At 43.5% G+C, this 19,856-nt stretch overlaps 1 protein-coding gene across 3 annotated transcripts in view; it reads right to left on the bottom strand.

The window, feature by feature from the left end:
• MLXIP (MLX interacting protein) overlaps positions 1 to 19,856 on the bottom strand; it is a 44,332-nt gene that overhangs the window by 5,240 nt on the left and 19,236 nt on the right. Inside the window, exons 2-16 of one of the 3 annotated variants that reach the window (XM_056503993.1) lie at positions 16,572 to 16,678; positions 16,189 to 16,274; positions 14,845 to 14,934; positions 14,523 to 14,564; positions 13,251 to 13,422; positions 12,241 to 12,330; positions 11,591 to 11,682; positions 10,839 to 11,493; positions 7,953 to 8,074; positions 7,049 to 7,235; positions 6,161 to 6,285; positions 3,655 to 3,753; positions 2,347 to 2,474; positions 1,238 to 1,361; positions 484 to 613 (exon numbers count right to left, since the gene is read on the bottom strand). In XM_056503993.1, coding sequence (XP_056359968.1) covers positions 484 to 613; positions 1,238 to 1,361; positions 2,347 to 2,474; positions 3,655 to 3,753; positions 6,161 to 6,285; positions 7,049 to 7,235; positions 7,953 to 8,074; positions 10,839 to 11,493; positions 11,591 to 11,682; positions 12,241 to 12,330; positions 13,251 to 13,422; positions 14,523 to 14,564; positions 14,845 to 14,934; positions 16,189 to 16,274; positions 16,572 to 16,678 — 2,249 coding nt within the window. The remainder of the gene's footprint in view (positions 1 to 483; positions 614 to 1,237; positions 1,362 to 2,346; positions 2,475 to 3,654; positions 3,754 to 6,160; positions 6,286 to 7,048; positions 7,236 to 7,952; positions 8,075 to 10,838; positions 11,494 to 11,590; positions 11,683 to 12,240; positions 12,331 to 13,250; positions 13,423 to 14,522; positions 14,565 to 14,844; positions 14,935 to 16,188; positions 16,275 to 16,571; positions 16,679 to 19,856) is intronic. The other 2 variants (XM_056503995.1, XM_056503996.1) reach the window with 2 other exon arrangements.

Here is a 19,856-nt window from a genome sequence, read left to right as displayed (position 1 = left end):
TATAAAAAAAAAAAAAGGCAGGAAACCATCAGGAAAAGCAAGGAAAGCTATTAATCTGACTGATCTTCTACAAAAGAGAGCAGCCCTTGACAGCTGTAAATGTAAATTAAATACTCGCTGAAAGGTGAGAGGGAAAGAATCGAGCAATGATGCCCAAAGAGAAGGTCACTACAAAGCTGAATACAAATCTCAGAGGTCTTCCCTCACTATGAGATAAATCACACTGCCAAATGTACTCCAACGAGAGCCAAGCTTTTGAAACTTAAATGTAGTTAAAGACTATTTAAATTCTGATATATTCAACAATATTTTTTCCACCTTTGCAGTCAGAAGAGGCTCTTATTTTTTCACTGAGTTAACCAAAAGGAAGCGAAAGTCCCATTCAGCATCATGTGCTTTCTTTGCCATCCTGTGACTTTTAAGAAATGCTATGACATTATACTTTCTATGATCTGAAGAGCTGCTGAATGGAACTTCACTTACTTGGCCTCAGAACAGGAAGAGAACAGTGCTGATCCAACCAGGCCAGTGCAGTGTCGTTGAGATCCTTAAAGCTTGTTGTGGAAACCATCCCATTGAAGGACTCAAACAATGGCTTAATAATAATGCTGAACTGCAAACCACCAGATGTCAAGGGAGAAAACAAAGGGGGAGTTCAAAACATTCTATGGGAAAGGCTGTAACAAAGAAGACACTCAATTTCTAAGTGGACTTCAACTGCCAGAGAGATTGCAGTGTTTAAATAATTGTATTTTCAAATTTGTAACACTGAGACTGAGGAAAAAATGGAACTTTAGCTCCTAGTGATATTCACTATTATTTTGTAAAATTCCTCCACACTGACCTGAAGAGGAAAAAAGGGGAATGTCCAAATTTTTGAACAGCTTCAGTAACTGTCATTTTTTTCCCCCTGAAATCTTTGCTATTGTCTATGTACATTTTCCAAAAGGCAAACAAAGCTGCAGTTACAGCAGAGTCCACAAAAGATTTCTGCAGTGCAATAACCTAGCAAGAAAACCTTGGCTCTGCATTGCATTTTACTTTCCAGTTGCCTCCCCATACTTGAGGTGAGCAAGTTCTGCAAGAATCCATATCCACACACAGATGTGGATGAAAACTGAGGATACTTAATATTTAAGCAACTTGGCTTAAAGCCACAGCAGCAGAATCCCAACTTTTTGGCTCTACAAGTGCTGATACCAAAGCCCAAGTTCATCAGGTTGGTATAAAAGGATACAATCCAAAACTTCCAGTTCTGCAGGGTCCTGCTTCTCACATACTCATCAAACAACTTCTTCATGTGGTCGAACCTTTGCCGTGTCACAGGAACCCCTGTAGCAGGGAGCTGCTGCTGGCAAGAACTGAAAAGATATTTGAAGGTCAGAATCCCACCAAAAAAGGACACAATTCTCTTCCAGACTAAACTACAGCAGGAGAAAAGTGTGTACTCCTGGTGTCTTTGGTGGATGAGATTCCCAGTCCATGATCCCCCCAGAGTGTTAACTGCTCCAGTCAGGAATAAAAACTGTTTTCCCAACAATTTTATCTATATTACTGCAGCAAAGTAATTTATCAAGCTGTTACAAACAACAAAACTGGAAATGAAGTAAAACATAGAACAAAGTGATTTTGGACATCCATTAAGGACAAGGACATTAGAAGGCAAGAAAAAAATTACAGTTACTCCTAAGCAATGCTACAGAAGAAAATGTAACAGAGATTCTTACGAAACAAATCAATTTAAAATAAAACTAAGCAGACTTCATCATATTTTGTAAGAAATATAAAAAGATTTTGATTTACTGCTAATTCTAACATCATGCCTAAGCCTAAAACTTCTGGAGATGGAGGTAAAGCCACTGAAGTCCTCAACGTGCTTTGCAATAGTAAATAGTACATAATCATAAATGCAAAGAGCAAACTGAGGCACTGGGAAGGTGAAGTGATTTATTACAGTTATGTTCAGCCAGTGGCAAACTTCTGGAGCCCAAGTTCTTTGTCTTATGTACTCAATCACAGTTTTCTATAAAAACCGCATTTGGAAAGAAAACTGCAGCAAAGCCATTGTAAAGAGTGAGCATTCAATCACCAATGAGTTTTATAAAAACATCCTCACTGACCTCTCAGAACTATTGTGACCTGACACATCCTCCCAGTTGCTGCCACTGCTGTGAATTCCATGCTCAGAACTTGCTGAAAATCCACAGTTTGCACCATGCCCATCCCACAGCTGCTCTGCTGTGTCCCACACCCATCTGCTCCGGTGTGACACTGAGCTCACACTCCCTGCTGTTTGGCCCAGGCATCACTGAAGCTGCTCCACCCCTGTCAGTTCCCCGTTCTCACAGGATGGTGGCGTTCAGCTCCTCGATCTCCTCCCGGAGGCGCCGGGTTTCCTCCTGCATCTGTGTCCTCTCCTGCTGCAGCTTGGCGATGTACTCCACTGTCTTCTGCAGCGTGATGGCGTGGCTGATCTAGGCCAAACAGACACACAGCTCGCTTCCTGCAACAACCTGAGCTTCAGGAGGAGCTTGTCCTCCTAACCTGCACTCAGCACCCTTTAACTTTCCTTCACTGTCTGTAAAAGCACAGGGTCAGGCAGAGCAAAACACTTCAGATACTCAACTCTGCATTTCTGTAAATCCTCTTTGCACTCCCGTACAGAGAAATCTGGCTGCAGGGGTTGTTTTCTTCCATAAATTACACTTCTGCTACTTTGTTGAAAGAAGTATTTTAATAATTAAAAATACTTTATTTCATTATCTGCCCTATTAAAAGTATTTACAGTTCTTACTTAAGTACTGAAGGATGTGCTATATCTCCAGACAGATTTATAGTGCTCATGGAAGCGCTGCTTGAAGTTGGTAATATAAATTATTTTAGTTTGAGAAACCTGAAGTTATTAAACAGAAGTACCCACAAGAGGAGACAGATAATAATACTCTTAAATTTGGAAGAACCTATTAAAAATCTGTACTTGAAAAATAAAATAACCAAACATTTCAGTAAAGCTGAGTTTTCCAAAAGAACTACCTTTCAAAACCAACTATTCAAGTCAGGAGGTGAAATTCTGACAGCATATCATCTAAATTTCTGAAATTATAAAAATTATATAAGCAAATCAACATGATGCACAAAAAGATTTCATATTTTCCATGTTTCAAAGCTCCTGGCACTTAAAGGTCACTAAGAATTTTGTTGTGCAGATACATCTGTATTTCAGTTTAGTGAACTAAATTAACTAGTGTAGCCAGAGTAAATTTTTAGTTTGGACAAAGTAATTTAACAATGAAAAATCAGTTGGTATTTTTTTTCTCCGTAAACCCATGCACAAAACACAGGTGAAAGAGGGAAAAAAGGCCTGGATTCTTAAAAACAGCTGGGTGGTATAAAGAGATTTTCCAAATCATCTGAACTGACCATGCCTGACTCCTGCTGGGAGGCAGAGATCTCAATGGTGTATGTTAGAAGAAGAAATGTTAGGAATTTACCTGAGCTTCTCCATTCTACCTCTGCTTACTGCTGTGCTCCAGCACTGTGTGTTCTGCTGTGCTGAGCACTCAGCAGTGAAATGATTACATTTATTTACAAGACTTCTAGAATGGCTGTTTTTTACATTTCACATTAAATTGTAGGTGCTGCTGCAGTACTTACCAACTTGGAGTTGGCTGACACCAAGCTGTTCAAAGCACTGAAACCAATCTTGATATTGAACCTTCGTTTTTGTTCTGAAAGATGCTTCATCCTTCGATTCTGTATAAATAAAATCAGCTCAGTTTATGCTGTTCTCCATTACTGTTCTGCTGCTATGACTATTTCATCTACTCAAATTCAGTGTCATTTTTATTGATTTGCTGGCATTCAGTCTCCCCTGGGATAACTCTCCAAAATTTTAATAATGAATTGACAGTGTGTTCATGGACCAACCCACCTCTGACATCTGCACCTATTTTAAGCATCACATGCCAGGATGGCAAGAAGAAAATCTGAAAGATACTATATTACCTGGAGTTCTAGACTTGTACATGATTGTTACCTTGCCAGCAAGGCACACAAAGGTTTGAAAGATACTATTTGTCTGTTGAATGCTTTAGCAGAAAGAAACGATCACCTTACATCTAAGTTTCAGCTGTGTCATCAGGAAGTAAAATATTTAGGATTTATATTAACAAAAGAACAAAGATCAGAAGACCCAGAACTGGTCCAGCCTGTGGCAGAAATACTTTGCAATCAGTAACAAAGAAAACAACTGGCAGGATTTTTCAGGCACAGGAGGATCCTGCAGCCCCTGGATCCCAGGGCTGGGGAGCTACACAAACCACTGACTGGAGCTCCCAAGGTTGGTGTTCATAGAAAGAAAAAACTTTCCAAACTATAAAAGGAGCTTTAGTTTCTGCTCCAGCACTGGGAATGCCAGATTATTCCAAGGCCTCTGAGCTGCTGAGGACAAAGGAGGAGCTGGCAGATCCCTTCCCAAAGCTGGGGCCACACTGCCGCCCTGTGGCTCCTGCCCAGCTCAGCTGGAGCTTGCAACAGCCAGGGATCATCCCTGGGATGGTTACACGGGTCCCAGCCACAGCAGGGACACAGACAAAGATCCAGGAAGGAAGAGACCATAACTGTGTAACAGCCCAGGGATTTCTTTGTTCTGAGTCTCTCCCTGGCAGCACCAGCCTGAGTTGTTCCTATTGCTGCGCCAATCAATTTCTGCTTTTCCCTGGGAGTATGCCACAGAAAACCTGGGATGAAGAAACTTCTTTAACTGAGTTTGCACTTTGAGAACACATTCCTGGCAGAGTGAGGCTTTCTGGCTGCAGCTCACCATCACCCCACTTTATAATGGAGGAAAGCAATGAACAAAGCAGTGAAGTGGTTGCCCAAAACCACAGAAAATGCAGGTTCATGAGCAAAACTGAGATTTCTAGTGCCCTCTATGCTTTGCCAAACTGAAATAACCACGTTACCTAGCAATACAGAACTGTTTAATCTAACTAACAATACAGAGGAACAAAAGCACACATCTGGAGCCTGGCAAGTATCACTGTTTCTTGTCTTACAAGAGAGTTAGTAACAGTACATATCCAAAGCAATTCCTGTCAGAGCAGGTGTGTTTACATGGCTGTAAAGCCTATTTTATAGCCATGTCCTTGCTTTTCCATCTAGTGACCACTTTCCCACAATCAGCCAGCCCTACTAATTCGCTCCTTTGTTACCTTACTCTCTAGCAGCAGAACAGGCTGCATCCACTGCTTGTGAGCTTTCATGCCATGCAAACCCCTGCCAAATTTTATGAGTAACTTGCAGCATGGTCAGCAAGGGGCAGCTCTGGTTATCCTCTGCAACAGATCTAGACCTGAGTGCAGTCACAGGCTGCAGGTGTTAAACTTACCTTTCTGCCCCAGAGTAACCAAACTCACAGGGTACACAGAGCAAGAAAAGCCAGAAGGAGGTTGGCACTTACAAAACAGTTAAGTAACGCTCCCTTCCACAACAGAATGAATGAGAGGGTTCCAGCTGATTGTTCTGATGGGGTTTTTCTGGAGAAGTTTCTCATACCACCACAGAAAGTGTTCTGACAAGGTGAGCTTGTGTGTGAGGTACAAGCAGCTCTCGGGTGCTATCTCCAGGCCGCCAAGTTCTTACCCCAGTAATTCTGGAAGGGTTTTACAGGTGTAACTTGTAGAGTCTGTGGAGCTGCTCCTCTGTGGAGCTGCATAGCATCACTGGAGACATGTAAGTAACTCAGCAGGTCAAGAACTTCTCCTCCAGCAATGGCCAGAGCCCTGCAGACTGAAGAGCCCCAACAGAACAGTGGCAAAAAGCCACAGTTTAGAACAAGACACCTGAAATCTTTGACCAAGTAAACTGATACCTGTCAGAACACTCCTGTGAGCCACAGCAGGAACTGTCATGACCATAAGGTCCTGCAGAGGTACAGCTAAGCCTGGCCCCTCTGGTGACACATCCCTGAGAAAGCAGAGTCAATTAGAATCTGACATTTTGGATTGCACAGAGCAGCACGGGTGCAGCAGCTAAGCCCAACACACAAACATGCTACTGTCCTGAAGCACAACTTTCTCTAGTCCATGCTCAGACATCAGGACAGAAAAGTAGGTAGGAAGGCAAACAAGAAACTCCCCTAAAAGGAAGGGACACACACCTTAAATGCAGCCATAGTAGGGTCAGTGGCAGGTTTTCCTGAGCAGCTGCTCTGAGGAGACTGTGGACTGGGGCTCTGCTCAGAGGTGCAGGGAGAAGCCTGGCCTGAGTTCTGACAGTCCCGGCCTTCAGAAAGGAAAAAACACAAGACACATTAACAAACAACTTTGTTAGCAAATGTATCTGATGAGAAATTTCTACTCAGAATTGAACCAAAATGCAGTCAGCAACCAAATTACACTGTTTGATACGGCAACCACATGCTTGAAAACATCAACACTGTTGGGAAAGTTTAGGATAACATGTCACATGATACATCCTGAATTGCAAGATGTAACAATCCTTTCACACACACATATTTCAGCAGAGGCATGTTGGATGCACAGGCTGTGATTCCATGGTCCTCCTGGGCTTCCCCACGAGTCTCTAAAGGCCTGGGACACGATGGTGACACTTCAAGCATTTACCTCCAGAGCCAGCCCAGGGAACACTCTGTTGATGCACATGCAAAAGGAGTCTTTGCACTTACCTACAAGGATTGTGTCTGAGTTCCTCCAGTCAAAATCAGAGCTATGACACTGAACAACAAACCTATTCAGCACTTCCTACCCAGATGCCTTTCATTTCTTGGTGACTAAAACAGCACATCCCTTTAGAAAGGAGTGACTTACAGGAACCACAAACTCACAGTTTGTGGGAATGCTGCACAGTCATTTAAGATAAAAATTGCAAACCACTGGATGCAACTGAAGCTGAGGAGTAGAAGGGCCTGAAAAGCTTTTCCTTCAAAAATTATCTAGGGATCCTCAAGGCCCCCTTTACACCCTGCCTAACCAACAGACACACTTCCATGTGCAGGGGTGAGAATGCTTACAGCTTTCTAACTTACTAGGTGTAGGTGAGGGAACTTGTGAACTGCAACAGTGGGAAGGGATGTGCTCTCCTTTCACCAACACATCCTGGACTACACTAGGAGGGAAGAGATGTGAGACTGTGGACTGGCTTTGTTGACTACTTGGTGCTCGCTGTGCTGGACCAACCAGAATGTTACTACGGAACTCCGTCACCCCGGGAGCCTGGGAACAGCACAGAAACAGCACAGAGAAAACAGAGAAAGAGAGAAGGAGGGGCAGTGTGGGGGCAGAGGGAGAGAAGGGATGAGAGAGAGAAAGTGGAAGGAGAGATTAAGAAAGAGAAAGAGAGAGAGAGAGATTTGTTACCTTGCCTTTCACTACAAGTAGCAAATTAATACATGATTAACAATCTGATGACATAAAACAAGGGCTAACATATAAGGAATTGGCAGGCACCAAAGTCAGGCTTCTGGCAGGATACCAGTATCCTTTCATAACTTAATGCAGTATTATAACACATCAACAGTATAATATACTAAAATCCATCTCCATCTTCCTGCACACAACATACTGGGGAAACCCACTCACATACTCAAAGCATGTTTTCCAACATGGTACTGGAAAGGTGAGCTCCCTGGGCTCCTTCCAGCTTCTGCAGTTAAAGCACAAACCATCCCCATCCACAGCACTGTGAATACAGGCCTCCTCAGAACCTTACTGTTGTGTGACACAGAGCCTGTCAAGACTATAAAGTGCTTCCAAGCCCATAAAGTGGCTACATTAACAATAAGCAAAGATAAAGCTGAATGCACAAATGCATATGTTGGGTAACACAGGATTTAGTGGACTCGTTACCTGCCTGAGCACATTATGGCTCTCACTACTTGCAAATAACAGGCCTAGAAAACAAATATGTAATTTTTTTTTTCTTCTCCTTACTCTGACAATTCCAGCTGGTGCAATTGCAACATTAGACTGAGACGTGGCTGGCGTCAAAATCCCCTCTCTTTTTAAAGGTGCTGGAGTTACAATCACAGCTCTGGACTGTCCCTGAAAGGCAGCTGAAGAACACAATTCAGTTAGAATAGTTAATGAGACAAAAACAGAGATGGAGATTATTTTGAAATAACTTGTCATTAAACACGGGTGTGGATCAAGGGGCCTCTATCTGGTACTATTTCACTGCAGTATAAAATGCCTGTCTTCCAATGATCTCAACCCCCTTAATCCAGTACAAAGGACTTCAACACTCCAGCTATTTCTGAGTTTTCTAGCATCACTGTCACTGTTTCAAGGTGAATTTACAGAGGTATGTAGTAGTTCAGGGAGATGCAAAGTGTCTTCATTCTGTCAGAGCTGGGTTTAACAAGAGGAGGACCCTCTTCCATCACACTCAGGCTTGCTTTGCTGACCCAGGAAGGGTCAATGACTCAATACTTAATGCTTCCTTGTACACGTATCTTAAATCCTTTCCCTCAGCACTTCAACCTACCAGCTTCTTTCACTACCTGGTTTTATAGCTGCTTTAGATGACACATAACCACATGACAACTAAATGCAATTGGGAATCCACACCAAAATTCTATAAAATATGCTAAAGAACCAAGAGTTCTGCAGTGCTTAGGCAGCTAGAGGTAATTCTGAATAGCAGCAAATGTCTCCACATGAGTCTGTGAAGATCTCCTTGTAACCAATGCAATACCACAGCACTCATGCTGATATGGTTCCTGCCCAGCCTAGACAGAACATGACTGACCATCCTAAACTGTTACAAAGAGAAGAATCAGGCAAAGACACAACTTTTGTCTGGGTTTTGATAAAACTGAACCAAACATATTTGGCCTCACTCTTGGCTGCAGTGGTTTAGCTCTCCTTTGTACAAATAAAGCCATGATGCAGAAGTGTCAGCACAGATCAGCCCCTGCTGAGCCACCCCTCTGCAGTTCAGCATCAGGAACCTGAAGGACACACACAGCAGGACAGGGAGACAGTGTAGGGTTATCCAATGTCCCCTCCCTGACAGTGTCACCTGTGACTGACAATTGTGTTTTGACTCAAGGGGAGTTTCTGCACAGCCTCCCTAAGAGAGGCCCGTGGATTGTACAAACCTTGTGCCAGTCCTTGTGTGGGTCTGTCTGGAGCAGAGCTCTGTCACTGACACAGGGAGTTCATTCTTTGAGCATTCCCACACCTAAAGCTGGAATCACAACCCTTCCACTGTTCACTGACGTTCAGCTGGACTTATGACATCTCTATTGACCTCTTACCAGTGCATTAATGCTGCTGCACAGGCTTGGCCTTTCTGACTTCCACATTTGGGGAACTACAGCAACCATCAACAATATTTAGCAGTCGCTTTACATGATTCATGTTTCTGTCCTACACATGCATCTTTTGCAGACTTTCCTCTCAAAATCAGCACATTTATCATGAAATGGTGATAGCAGTGAAGTCTTGCACCTGATGAGACAATCTGTACAGGTTTTTGAGTCCTTATATACAGAGCAGTGCTAACACAAGATATAATGTAATTTGCTTTACAGTCACAAGATGATTTGTTTGTCCTGAACACAAATAACAGGCATAAATGCCTCAGTTACAAGTACTGATGTTTATTCTATTGCCAAAAATAAAGCTCTAGTATTTATATAAATTCTTGGATTTGTCCCCTGAGCTTGGTGTCCCAGTAGTTTAGGAACACCATGATCCCCAAACACATGCCACTGATCTGCAAAACAAAGCCACTGGTTGTGATGGTATAGAAGTACATGCTGGAACACTGGGAAAGTAATATATGGTGTGAGGAACAACCCAGGAAGCACTGAGAAAAGCAGGGGCAAAGGCTTTCTGAAAATGAGCTGCCTACAATCTTTACTAGGTGAGAAATGCATGTCTTGACTGCTGAAGGCACATGGACTGTTAGTTAATAATATACTATAGATAGGAACACTGCCATTAACACCCTCGTGCTATTAATCATGGACCAAATTGATCCCAGTGACATCCTAGAACTAGATCTTGGGTCTGTCCTTCTCCTGAACACTGATTTTTCTTTTTGGTGGGTAACCTCACTATCAGGCCCCAGCAGACACACCTACTCCCTAGTAAAGCCTGTTTAACATTACTCCTCCAGGCAAGCTTTTTCTTGAATTATTGTTGCACATTTCAAGTGGCTGAAGTCACTTGGCCCCCAGCCAGCACAAGTCTAAAAATAGACTGCAATAATCCTAAAAAAGCATTCTGCCTGTCCTGCTCCAGCCTTGAGCTTTCCTACAAGAAACACCTCAAGCAAAATTCTCTCTCCTTATCTTGTTATTTGCCTTGTGCAGCAACGGTGGCTCCAGATCCCACCCAGGGTGGAAGTCCCAGGCGTTCCTACCCTGACCTGAAACCCACTCCTGACTTAAAGCATCTCAAGGGTCTCTAGACTGCTTGAGACAAAGATCTCCAGCTGCCTGAGGAGAATCTCCTCCTCCACTGTGGCTGAATGCTTTGAGGGGCAGTTAATCACAACATCACACCAAGATCCAGGGTCTCTATGGGGCAGGAGCACAGAGCTGATGCAGCTACACAGCCCATCAGAGATGCTGCAGAGAGAACCCCTTTGGCAGATCAGCTTTTCACACTCAACCAAGCTGCTTCCAATCCTTCCAGCAGTCCAGAGCATCCCACTGAACAGTGCAACCACTTGCATTCAGCTAGTGGATTCAAGGGTTCCATGGACACACTCAGAAGCTCTGTTTTAACTTATGTAAAGCAAGAAGATCTTTTCCACCTGCTAGTCTAACTCAGAAAACAAAACCATCCTCCCGCAGTGCTCCTCACCTGGGGTGATGAAGGCATTCTTTACCAATAAGGACACTGTTTCAAGCTTCGGAGCAGGCACTATTTTTTGTGACTGTTTGGGCCTTGTCCCAGCACTGGCCAGAGGAACAGGTTTGGGAAGTGCAAATGTCAGCTGGGGCCGGGGCTGCCCCTGCACTACAGCGCTCTGGAAGGCCAGGTTACAAGGCACTCCTGCCCCCGGCTGCTGCGTGGCCAGGACCAGGCTCTGGCTCTGGCTCTGGCTGAAGGTGGTGGCAGGGGCGTTGTGGGTGAGCGTGGCAGAAGCCGTGTGAGTGATGACCGAGGATTCACAGAGGAACTTGGGGGTTTCCGGAGCAGCGAAGGCGGCGGGGGCGGGGCTCGGGCTGGAGCTCAGCGGCACCGCGGGCAGCGGCGACTGCGGCTGGGCACCCGCGGGCTGCAGCAGCGGCAGCGCCGGCTGGAACACTGACATGAACGTTTGTGGCCCGCTGAGAGACGAGTCAGGAGGGAAGTCTGCCGGCTGGATGAAAGATCCCCCGCTTCTAATGCTGGAACACTGGCCAGCAACGACGTCAGGAATGACAGGGGCAGGTACTGAGGAAGGAATCAGTTCATCGCTGATGCTCTCTGCTGGAAGCGTGCTGGGCAACGAACCCGATGGCAGCACAGGAGACTGAGAGACAAGGAAATGTCACTGATTCAGACATGTCTGAACTCCTCCTGGGAGGACATGGCTCGTGTCAGAGCCTTCTGTTTTAAAGATCTCTTACCTGGGAAGAGTGGCTGCTGCTGTCTGTGGTAGCTGAGCTGACAGCAGACACGGAAGGGAAATAATTACTGGAGCGACTGGGCGTGAATAATTCTGAAACATGAAAAGTCACCTATTAATTTTCTACTTTTTATACTCAAGGTACAGGATTGCTAGATCCTAAAATTCTCAGGAATATCTGTATTATTTAGTAAATAATGAAACCATGAGATTTTGGTTTCATACAACTGCTGTCTCCAGAGGAACTCTCTCTTTGGGGATGACTCCTTCAGCTTTCATGCAAACTGGGACAATGCAAAAATCAGTCCTGTCAAAGGTTCATCTACACAAAGACAGCCAAGAGCTGATCCTCAGTGAGTCCCACAAAGTACAGTTATCAGATGCAGACTGCTTGCAGAGCCAGCAAATAGATGTGGCCCTTTACTTCCATGAAGGTCCATAAACATCAAAGTTGTCAGCAGTTTAATGTTACATGGATCCTTGACAGTGCCATAAAACATCCAAAGACAAATAAAATGTTAAATGTCTTCATCACTAAGAACTGTGAAATGGGAACACCTTAGATGTTTGTAATAAACTTTCTTTTTAAAGCCTAGTTCATAAATCACTGCAATATTTAAGAAATTAATGAACTCTATATATGATTCTTACCCTGAAAAGGCTCAAAAGTATCCATAAAATCAAAATTTGGCTGGAGAGGAATAAGCCCTGGTTGAATCATGTCAGCATTTCCTAAGTGTCCTGCAAAATTCAGGAGACAGATTAGATTAGCTTCCCACCACTCACATAATAACAGCAGAAGGAATAAAACACTCCACAGCCAGGCTTGGCCAAGATGTTACAGAAAAACTGCTGCTGAAAGGAACTGAGCATCTGCTTCTCTTCAGAGCTACAGCACAGTCCAGATATCAAAGCCATTGGGGAGTTAAACTTTCAATCACTAAAAATGAAGAGGTGAACCCTGAAGGCTCTAACTGACATCTGGGATTGTCAAGCTCAGATGCCTCCTGCTCCCAAACCTCCTGTCTTGCCCCTGCTGCACTACACACATGTTGGGAAGCACAGCCTGCCCACCACAGCTCAGAGCAGAGTATTTTAAAATAAACAATCACCCACTTCATTTGCCCTGAGTACAATTCATGCAAACCATGGCTGCTCTGGAGTTGCTCAGACATCCATACAGCAAGGGATGGTGAACAGTGGACATGTGCTGTCCCATCAGACTGTCAGAGCCTCCAGACAGAGCTGAACAGCTCTTGGAATTGTTTGTACAGATGAAACTTGCACTGGTTCTACTGGACAAAGCCAAACAAAATTATACAGGCACTCCCTGAAAAATACACACACAACTATGCTTTGAGATAAATCACAATGTCTTCACCACTGATAAAGTAAATACTGCTCAGCACAGATTCATTCAGAGCAACATTAGGGGGCAAAGCTGGGAGCACCACATAAGAAGCTAAGACAGAAATTAAATTCAGATCATTAACTGGGATTCTATAACCTACAGAATCATAAGACAGCCACATTTCCTGACCTGTTTTTAATCTGCATCAGCAATATAAGATAGATTTCTAAGGCAAAACTAGAGCAGCAAAGCAACAAACCAGAATTTTTGTAGGGGTTCTCAATACAACATAGCTACAGCCAACAAATACCTATGTCCCTGGAATTTGGCCAGGAAACCAGCTGATGCGAAGAGAGTGTGGAGAACAGGGTGTCGGTGAACTCAGACATGAGCATGTCTGCATCCAAGAGACTGCCTTCCTCCATGGGCACTGGGGTTTCTCTGCCATACCTTCTTTTTTGCCAGAGAACCACATCATCATCCTGTCAAAGGAAAGGAAGAGAGGTCGGGCTGTCTAGCAATGCCAAAGCAGTCTGGTGCAGATCTAAAAAATCTATAATCATCTATAATCTACAGATCTATATAATCTAAAATCCATAATCATCTAATCAATCGCTAAGATTTATAATAATTTTTCCCATTTTTAAAGAAAGAACTTCTCCTTGAGGAGCCATCAAATGGACAAACACATCAGTGGTGCTTCTGATACCCCAGCAACTTTAGCTCACTGAAATGCCACAACACTGGGAAGGTTTTTGCCCCAAACCCAAATACTGACCAGAAAGATGTAAGATAGATAACAACACTTCCTTGTTTGATTGATTACACAAGTATTTTTTTGCACCTAGATTAACAATCCCTTGGTTTGAATAAAGATTAAAAAAAACATGACTAGCAAGAATGCAAAAAAACAACTCCTGTCTTGTGAGATGTATCTGAAACTCTGAGTTTGCACAAGACACTTTTTGCCCATGAAAACTGCAATATAATGTGGCTTGGCTTACTCATCCCTCACTACAGGTCAAGTTACTCTACACTGCATTGCAAAAACAGTAGAACAGTACTTCTGACCATCAGCTTATATACCCAAAGTAATTTTGATAGTTTAAGGGGACATACTAAATGGTGATACCACTGTTCTTTAACCATTTTGTCCTTTTATAGGATCCTGGCATATTATCTGCCTGAGGTGTGGGCACAGCAGGAAGATCTGCAACACGTAGCTCCCACATCTTCACAGATCCAGTTACACAAGCAAGGCAGCAGTGCCAGTTACAACTCAGTAACAAGCTGAAATAATGTGCCAGCCCTCAGAGATTGATCTTTCTGGGCATGCAATGCTGATTCCCATTAGTTCTGTCACAGCACTTTACATTCAACCTTTCCTCCATGCAATTCAAGCTACAAATCTCACATTGCTCTCTGAGGCACAGAACATTAAGGTGTCTAACCTTAATTAACGCTTAAGCAAGATGCTTGTCTTTAGATTTTAATCAAAGCAAGCTACTGCATGTTACAGCTTTGTTATCTGCTGTGGGTTCTACAAGCATAAATGCTGCCACTTCTCAGTGTTGTTACCTACCCTGACCAAACTTGAAAGATCTTCATCTTTGTGCTTCTGTAACTGCAAAAGGAGAACAGAACAGATGGTGAAGTAAGAATAGGTCCTGTATGTGCCAGTGGAAGACCTGATTTTGAAAAACTTTTAAGACCCAATCATGCACAATCAGTCCTAGCAAAATAATTTTTAGTTAAGTGGAACTAATCAGATGAACATGTCTGTACCAGCTTATCATCTGTTTTAAGTATTCTTGCATGCCAGAAAAAGTGATAGATAAACTCAAAAAGCAGCAACATACTGATCAAGCTCTAACAAACTACTTTCACTATGAAAACCAACAGACCCTTTTCTTGAAGTATGTTCTCCACTTGTGGTATTCCCTAATGACTATTTCAATTCTTCGTTTCCAGTATTTCCCTTCTGTTGCAATGGCCTGAGAACACAAACACATACCATGAATTACACGGAATCACATAAGGGATGAATATTCAATACATTTCCAAGCAAATATTCAGGCATAAAAAATGCAAAAGAAAGCATGCTAATTCTATTTGAGCCCATGTATCAGCAGCCCACACTGTCCCAGAGTTCAGCTACCACAGAGCAAATCTGACAGTACTAATTTCATCTTTCCCACAAAACCCAAACACCAGATGACATCTGACTGCACTGTCAGCATCTCCCACAGCAGCTCAACCATAATCAAGAGTTTAAAAATGGCAAAAAAAAAAAAAAAAAAACTTTAAAATTAATTTACTGAAATATAACGTAAAAGCACACAACATCCTGTGAATTCCACAAGGTCACATGCACAGACACACAAAATAAGCAGAAGCTGCTATGAATGACACAAAGCAATAGAAATCTGATGTCCAGCTCAGGGAGGACCTTGCAGGCCACACACTGATGGCAACAAAAGGATCAGACAATATGGGTCTTCAATGTATCACAGAGAGCAGTGTGTAAGTTGGGGACAGCAGACTAATGAGAGCCTTAACTTTGTGTTCGAGGGTCACTTTCAACACAAACATCAACACTGTTCTTTCAAAAACCTGAGACAGTTCCACAAACTCATCTGGAACTCCTTTGAGTTATAAATTATTCTAGAGTTATGCAGTCTAGAGAGAGCCATATACTGCCACATCAAGGGCCTCACTGGTTTTCTGCAAGGAGCCAGAGGGCAGATGTTAGTTTTCATTTATGTTTACAGCAGCACAAAAATGAAAGTACACAAACTAATATTTGATCTGTCTGTGAAACTACCTTAATACAGAGAAAGAAATTGCTTGTTCTTTTGAAACCACACCTTGCCAATTACATAAAATACAGAAAACTCTCCCAGGGTCACTTAGATTCAGTCCTGAAAATAGTCATCACTGATTTCACACCAACTTCCAGTCAGAAGACAGCAGTGGCTGTCAAAATTTTACCTATTCAAATAGCATTTCTATGAGTTATGATTCATTAAACTACAACATGAACATAAATTACACAGATAACAAATGTCCTTCTGGTTGCACCTTGATCATCCTAACATGAACTCACAGAACCAGGTTCACTCTGCTTTTAATGGTTCCTTCTAAATAAAAACAGAGCACAGCCTGGCCATGCTGCCCTTGTTTCCAGCAGACCAGAAAATCCTGTTACAATCCAGAGCTGCCTGGGCTGTTCCCAGGGTTTCACACACCTCTGGCCGCCGGTGCTCGTCCACGTCCACGGAGCCGTCCAGAGGGGTGACAAAGTGGCACACGGGGTTCTTGCGCTTCTCCAGGTCTGCAACAACAACAGAAATGCAAGTGCTGAGCAGGGCAGGGCCTGCAGAGAGCTGTCACCTCAGTGCCAAGGTGTGACAGGGAGCCAGCCAGGATTCCTGCCTGATAAACACCAACAGGGAGATCTGGGGCTGTGCTTGCAGCACTCAGCACATCCCCGGTGTGGGCACATCCAGCAAAGCCCTGATCCAACAGCACTGCCTCAAACATCCCGAGCTCTTCACTAGATAATAATTACAATCTCTTGTTCCCACCCATGTCTCACTCAGGAAAGACCCGCCCCCCGCACGGTACTTACACTGCATGTACCAGGCCCTCCAGATGGCGTTATTGAGACGGATTTTGTCTCTCCACTGAAGCTTCAATCCCTTAAAATTTTTCCATTTTGGTGAAACCAACCTTCCGCTGCAACAAAACAGACAACAAATCATTCTGCTTTCAGTTTTTCTCTCTTCCTTCATTTCAAGACAAAGCATCCCCCTGAACCAGTCAAAATGCCAACAGATGAAACAACAACAAGCCACACTTGGCCAGTCACAACTTTTGCTGTCCATGGCTCACTGAGCCAGGAGCCAGAGATTATTCCAGTCTTCAAGAGTCCTCCACAAGAACTACGAACTGTCACAGCTGGTCTCACAAATATCAGTAGAAATGAAATTAATTTCACACACACTTTTCTTTGTGCCAGTATCACACTTCTTCTAATCCTCAACTATGAGCTTCTTCCAACTGGGATTGAGATTATGTAAATTAAGAGGCTTCTGCATGTTTGGTCAGATACAGTTCCATTCGATTACCCAGGCTGGAAACACTGGAAAGGAGGAATGAAATGCCAGTTCTGGCCCAAGAAAAAATATAACCCATTAATTCTACACTGCTTGTAATCAGAGCTGGGCACAAAGGAGTGCCAACAGGCTAGAAAGAGTAACTTTACTCCAAGGAAAGGCAAGGCTGGAAAAAGAAATGGCTTATGCATGAATGCTCCTGGGAGATGGAAGGGAAATGGAAGAAAAAAGGAAGAAACAGCAAGGACTCTACTAAGCACTGTATAAACACAAACTACCCAGCCCTTAAAACACACCTTTATGAATCATTAATCCATACTACTGACAGAGCAGAGGAAGTAGGAAATACCCATAGCACAGTAAATTTCAAGCCAGAGATTAAAGTATAGGAACTGTGCCTATCCCAGATTCTCTCTCTTGCTTTGGGGGGATTTAGCCCCACATCTTCAAGTTTATGTCTTGCTATGAGGGAACTGGACCAGCAATACCAACTGCAACCCATACAACAACAAAGGAAACAGGGTCACCTTGACACTACGAGCATCAGGTCAAGAGGTGATGGACAGAAGGAGTGACAGGAGCAATGTCATCTACAAACACTCTTCCCTCTCAGAGAAGATCTCCTGGGCACGTGGTCAGTCAGGAATGGTCTCTGCCATGAAGTGCAGTGCCCTGGTACAGCACATTTGCCTCACACATTCAGTACAAATGAACTCAGAGAGGAATTATTTATCCTTAAAAGTTCACTTCACATTTAAGCTCTAAAATTGCTGTGCAAATAGGAAGCACATCCTACAGAAGGGCAAGGCACTTCCCTTGGCTCACCAAAGCCCATGCATAGAGCCTGAGGCTAGAGAACTGATGGTTCCCAGTTTCCTATTTGGTCTGGGAAACCTCCCAATAGCAGCTCTTTCTAAAGAAACCTTTTAATAAAACTTGCAATGCTAAAAGTAAGTAAAAAGTCCTAAGCCTAAACAAAAGCAATTAGAATGCCAGAGCTGCCAATAACAGGATATTAAACCAACATTTTTTCACGTATTTGGCTCCCATTTCTTTCCTGCCTTGCTGACACCACAACTGCTCTCACACTCAGGTACTCCCACAGCTCTGACAGTAACAGAGGAGCAATTGCCAGGCTTCAGACAAGAGACAGGTAAAGAAAACCAACTCTGCTCTTCCAATTTTACTGCTATATAAAATGCCAGTTGTGGCAACAGGTTGTAGCAATGCACCAGAAGATGAGTTGTTGCCTGACTGGGAATTTCTTTTTCCTTCCTTGTCCTCTTCAAAAATAAACTGCAATGTTCACTGCACAGCCAACTCTGCCTCAGAACCACTGCACACCTTATGTTTCCTTCCAAACCCAGACCAAAGCACATCTTTTCCTGTTTCTCATCTGTACCATTAACAGTTTGGAGACAGGAGATTAACATGTTGGTGCATCACCACCACTGACAAAGTGCCCACATGCCTTTGACTAAAAAATCTGTCAACTTAATGTTCATCTCTTCATAGCTCTGTGTGACTCGACAGTTTGCCAAAGCAACAAAACTCTAATAATTTGCACTCAGAATAACAAGAGCAAATGCTTTTCTATAAAAAGACTAAAAGGAACTGTAATCAAGTCTGGTACACTCCTTGCATCTTCAAAGAGCTAATTAAAACTGGAATTAAAACACAAATAGTTTAAAATATTTTCAATTACATTCTTAGAAAATGCTAAACAAGACTAGTACATCAAAAGAAGGAAGTGATTAAGAACCTATTCTTAAAATAATTATTATTTTTAGTTCCCATGGGAGCAAAACACAAGTCCAGCTTGAGGTCATAAGTGAAATGACTTCAGCCTCAGTGAAGAGGAATCAGCATGAAGCTGACAACAATATTTAGACACTATTCCAAATTCCAAAGTCAATGGAAAGTCAATTACTTTGAACAGCACTATGACTGAGAGCAGCTGCCTAACTGAAAGCAGTCTTCAGATTTTAAAGCAGCAAAACAACAACAAGGAAAAAACCCAAACAACTGGAGACACCATCTGGCTGCTGCTCCTGCCAAGTCCTACAGCAAATGTGGAGCAATTCCCAACAGGTGGATGGACACCACGTACCTGCAGCACAGCCCAGGAGCAGCTCCCACAGCTGCTGCAGCTCTGGGGATGCTGCTCCCAGTGAGAGCAGCAGGAGAACGTGCCAAGGGAGAACTGGACCCAACAGTGTCACGGCTTGTGGGAATGCTGCTGCTGCACAGAGAGTGCCCAAGCTGAGAACACAGACAGCCAGGCCCCCAGGTGCATCCTGCAGGGGATGCTGCTGCCAGAAGCTCAGCTCATGAAAGCAATGCTGGAGGAACAGGTGACTTTCATGTTCTCCTCACTATCACACAGATCAAATCAAAGCAGCTGAAAACCATCTGGTGAGTGACTTGCAATGCATTCCAGCAGCTCAGCTCAGTCTCCCATGTAGAAATCTCCACCTCCTGGGTCCAAATGTCCTCATCAAGTGATTTGATCACAGCAAACCAGCCAAAAGAGCTTCAGCTCAACAGCAACAGAGCTGGAAATCCCCTTGGACAGAGCGGCCCCGGCGTGCTTTGGAGGAGAGGCTGCAGGAACACGAGGCTGCAACTTTCACCTAAGAGTCCTGCATACACCAGGAGGGGCTGGAGTCCATTCCCAAGGTTTTTACACGAGTTTTCCCAGCTCAGGAAGTACACCTCAGACAACTGAGATCCAAGCAGGCAGACAGATAACACAGCACTGGTCTCTCACAGTAACACAACTCTCCATTTCTAAAACT

Source organism: Oenanthe melanoleuca, chromosome 15, assembly GCF_029582105.1.
Source record: "Oenanthe melanoleuca isolate GR-GAL-2019-014 chromosome 15, OMel1.0, whole genome shotgun sequence".
NCBI lineage: Eukaryota > Metazoa > Chordata > Aves > Passeriformes > Muscicapidae > Oenanthe > Oenanthe melanoleuca.
This window is presented reverse-complemented; position numbering and strand designations above follow the sequence as displayed.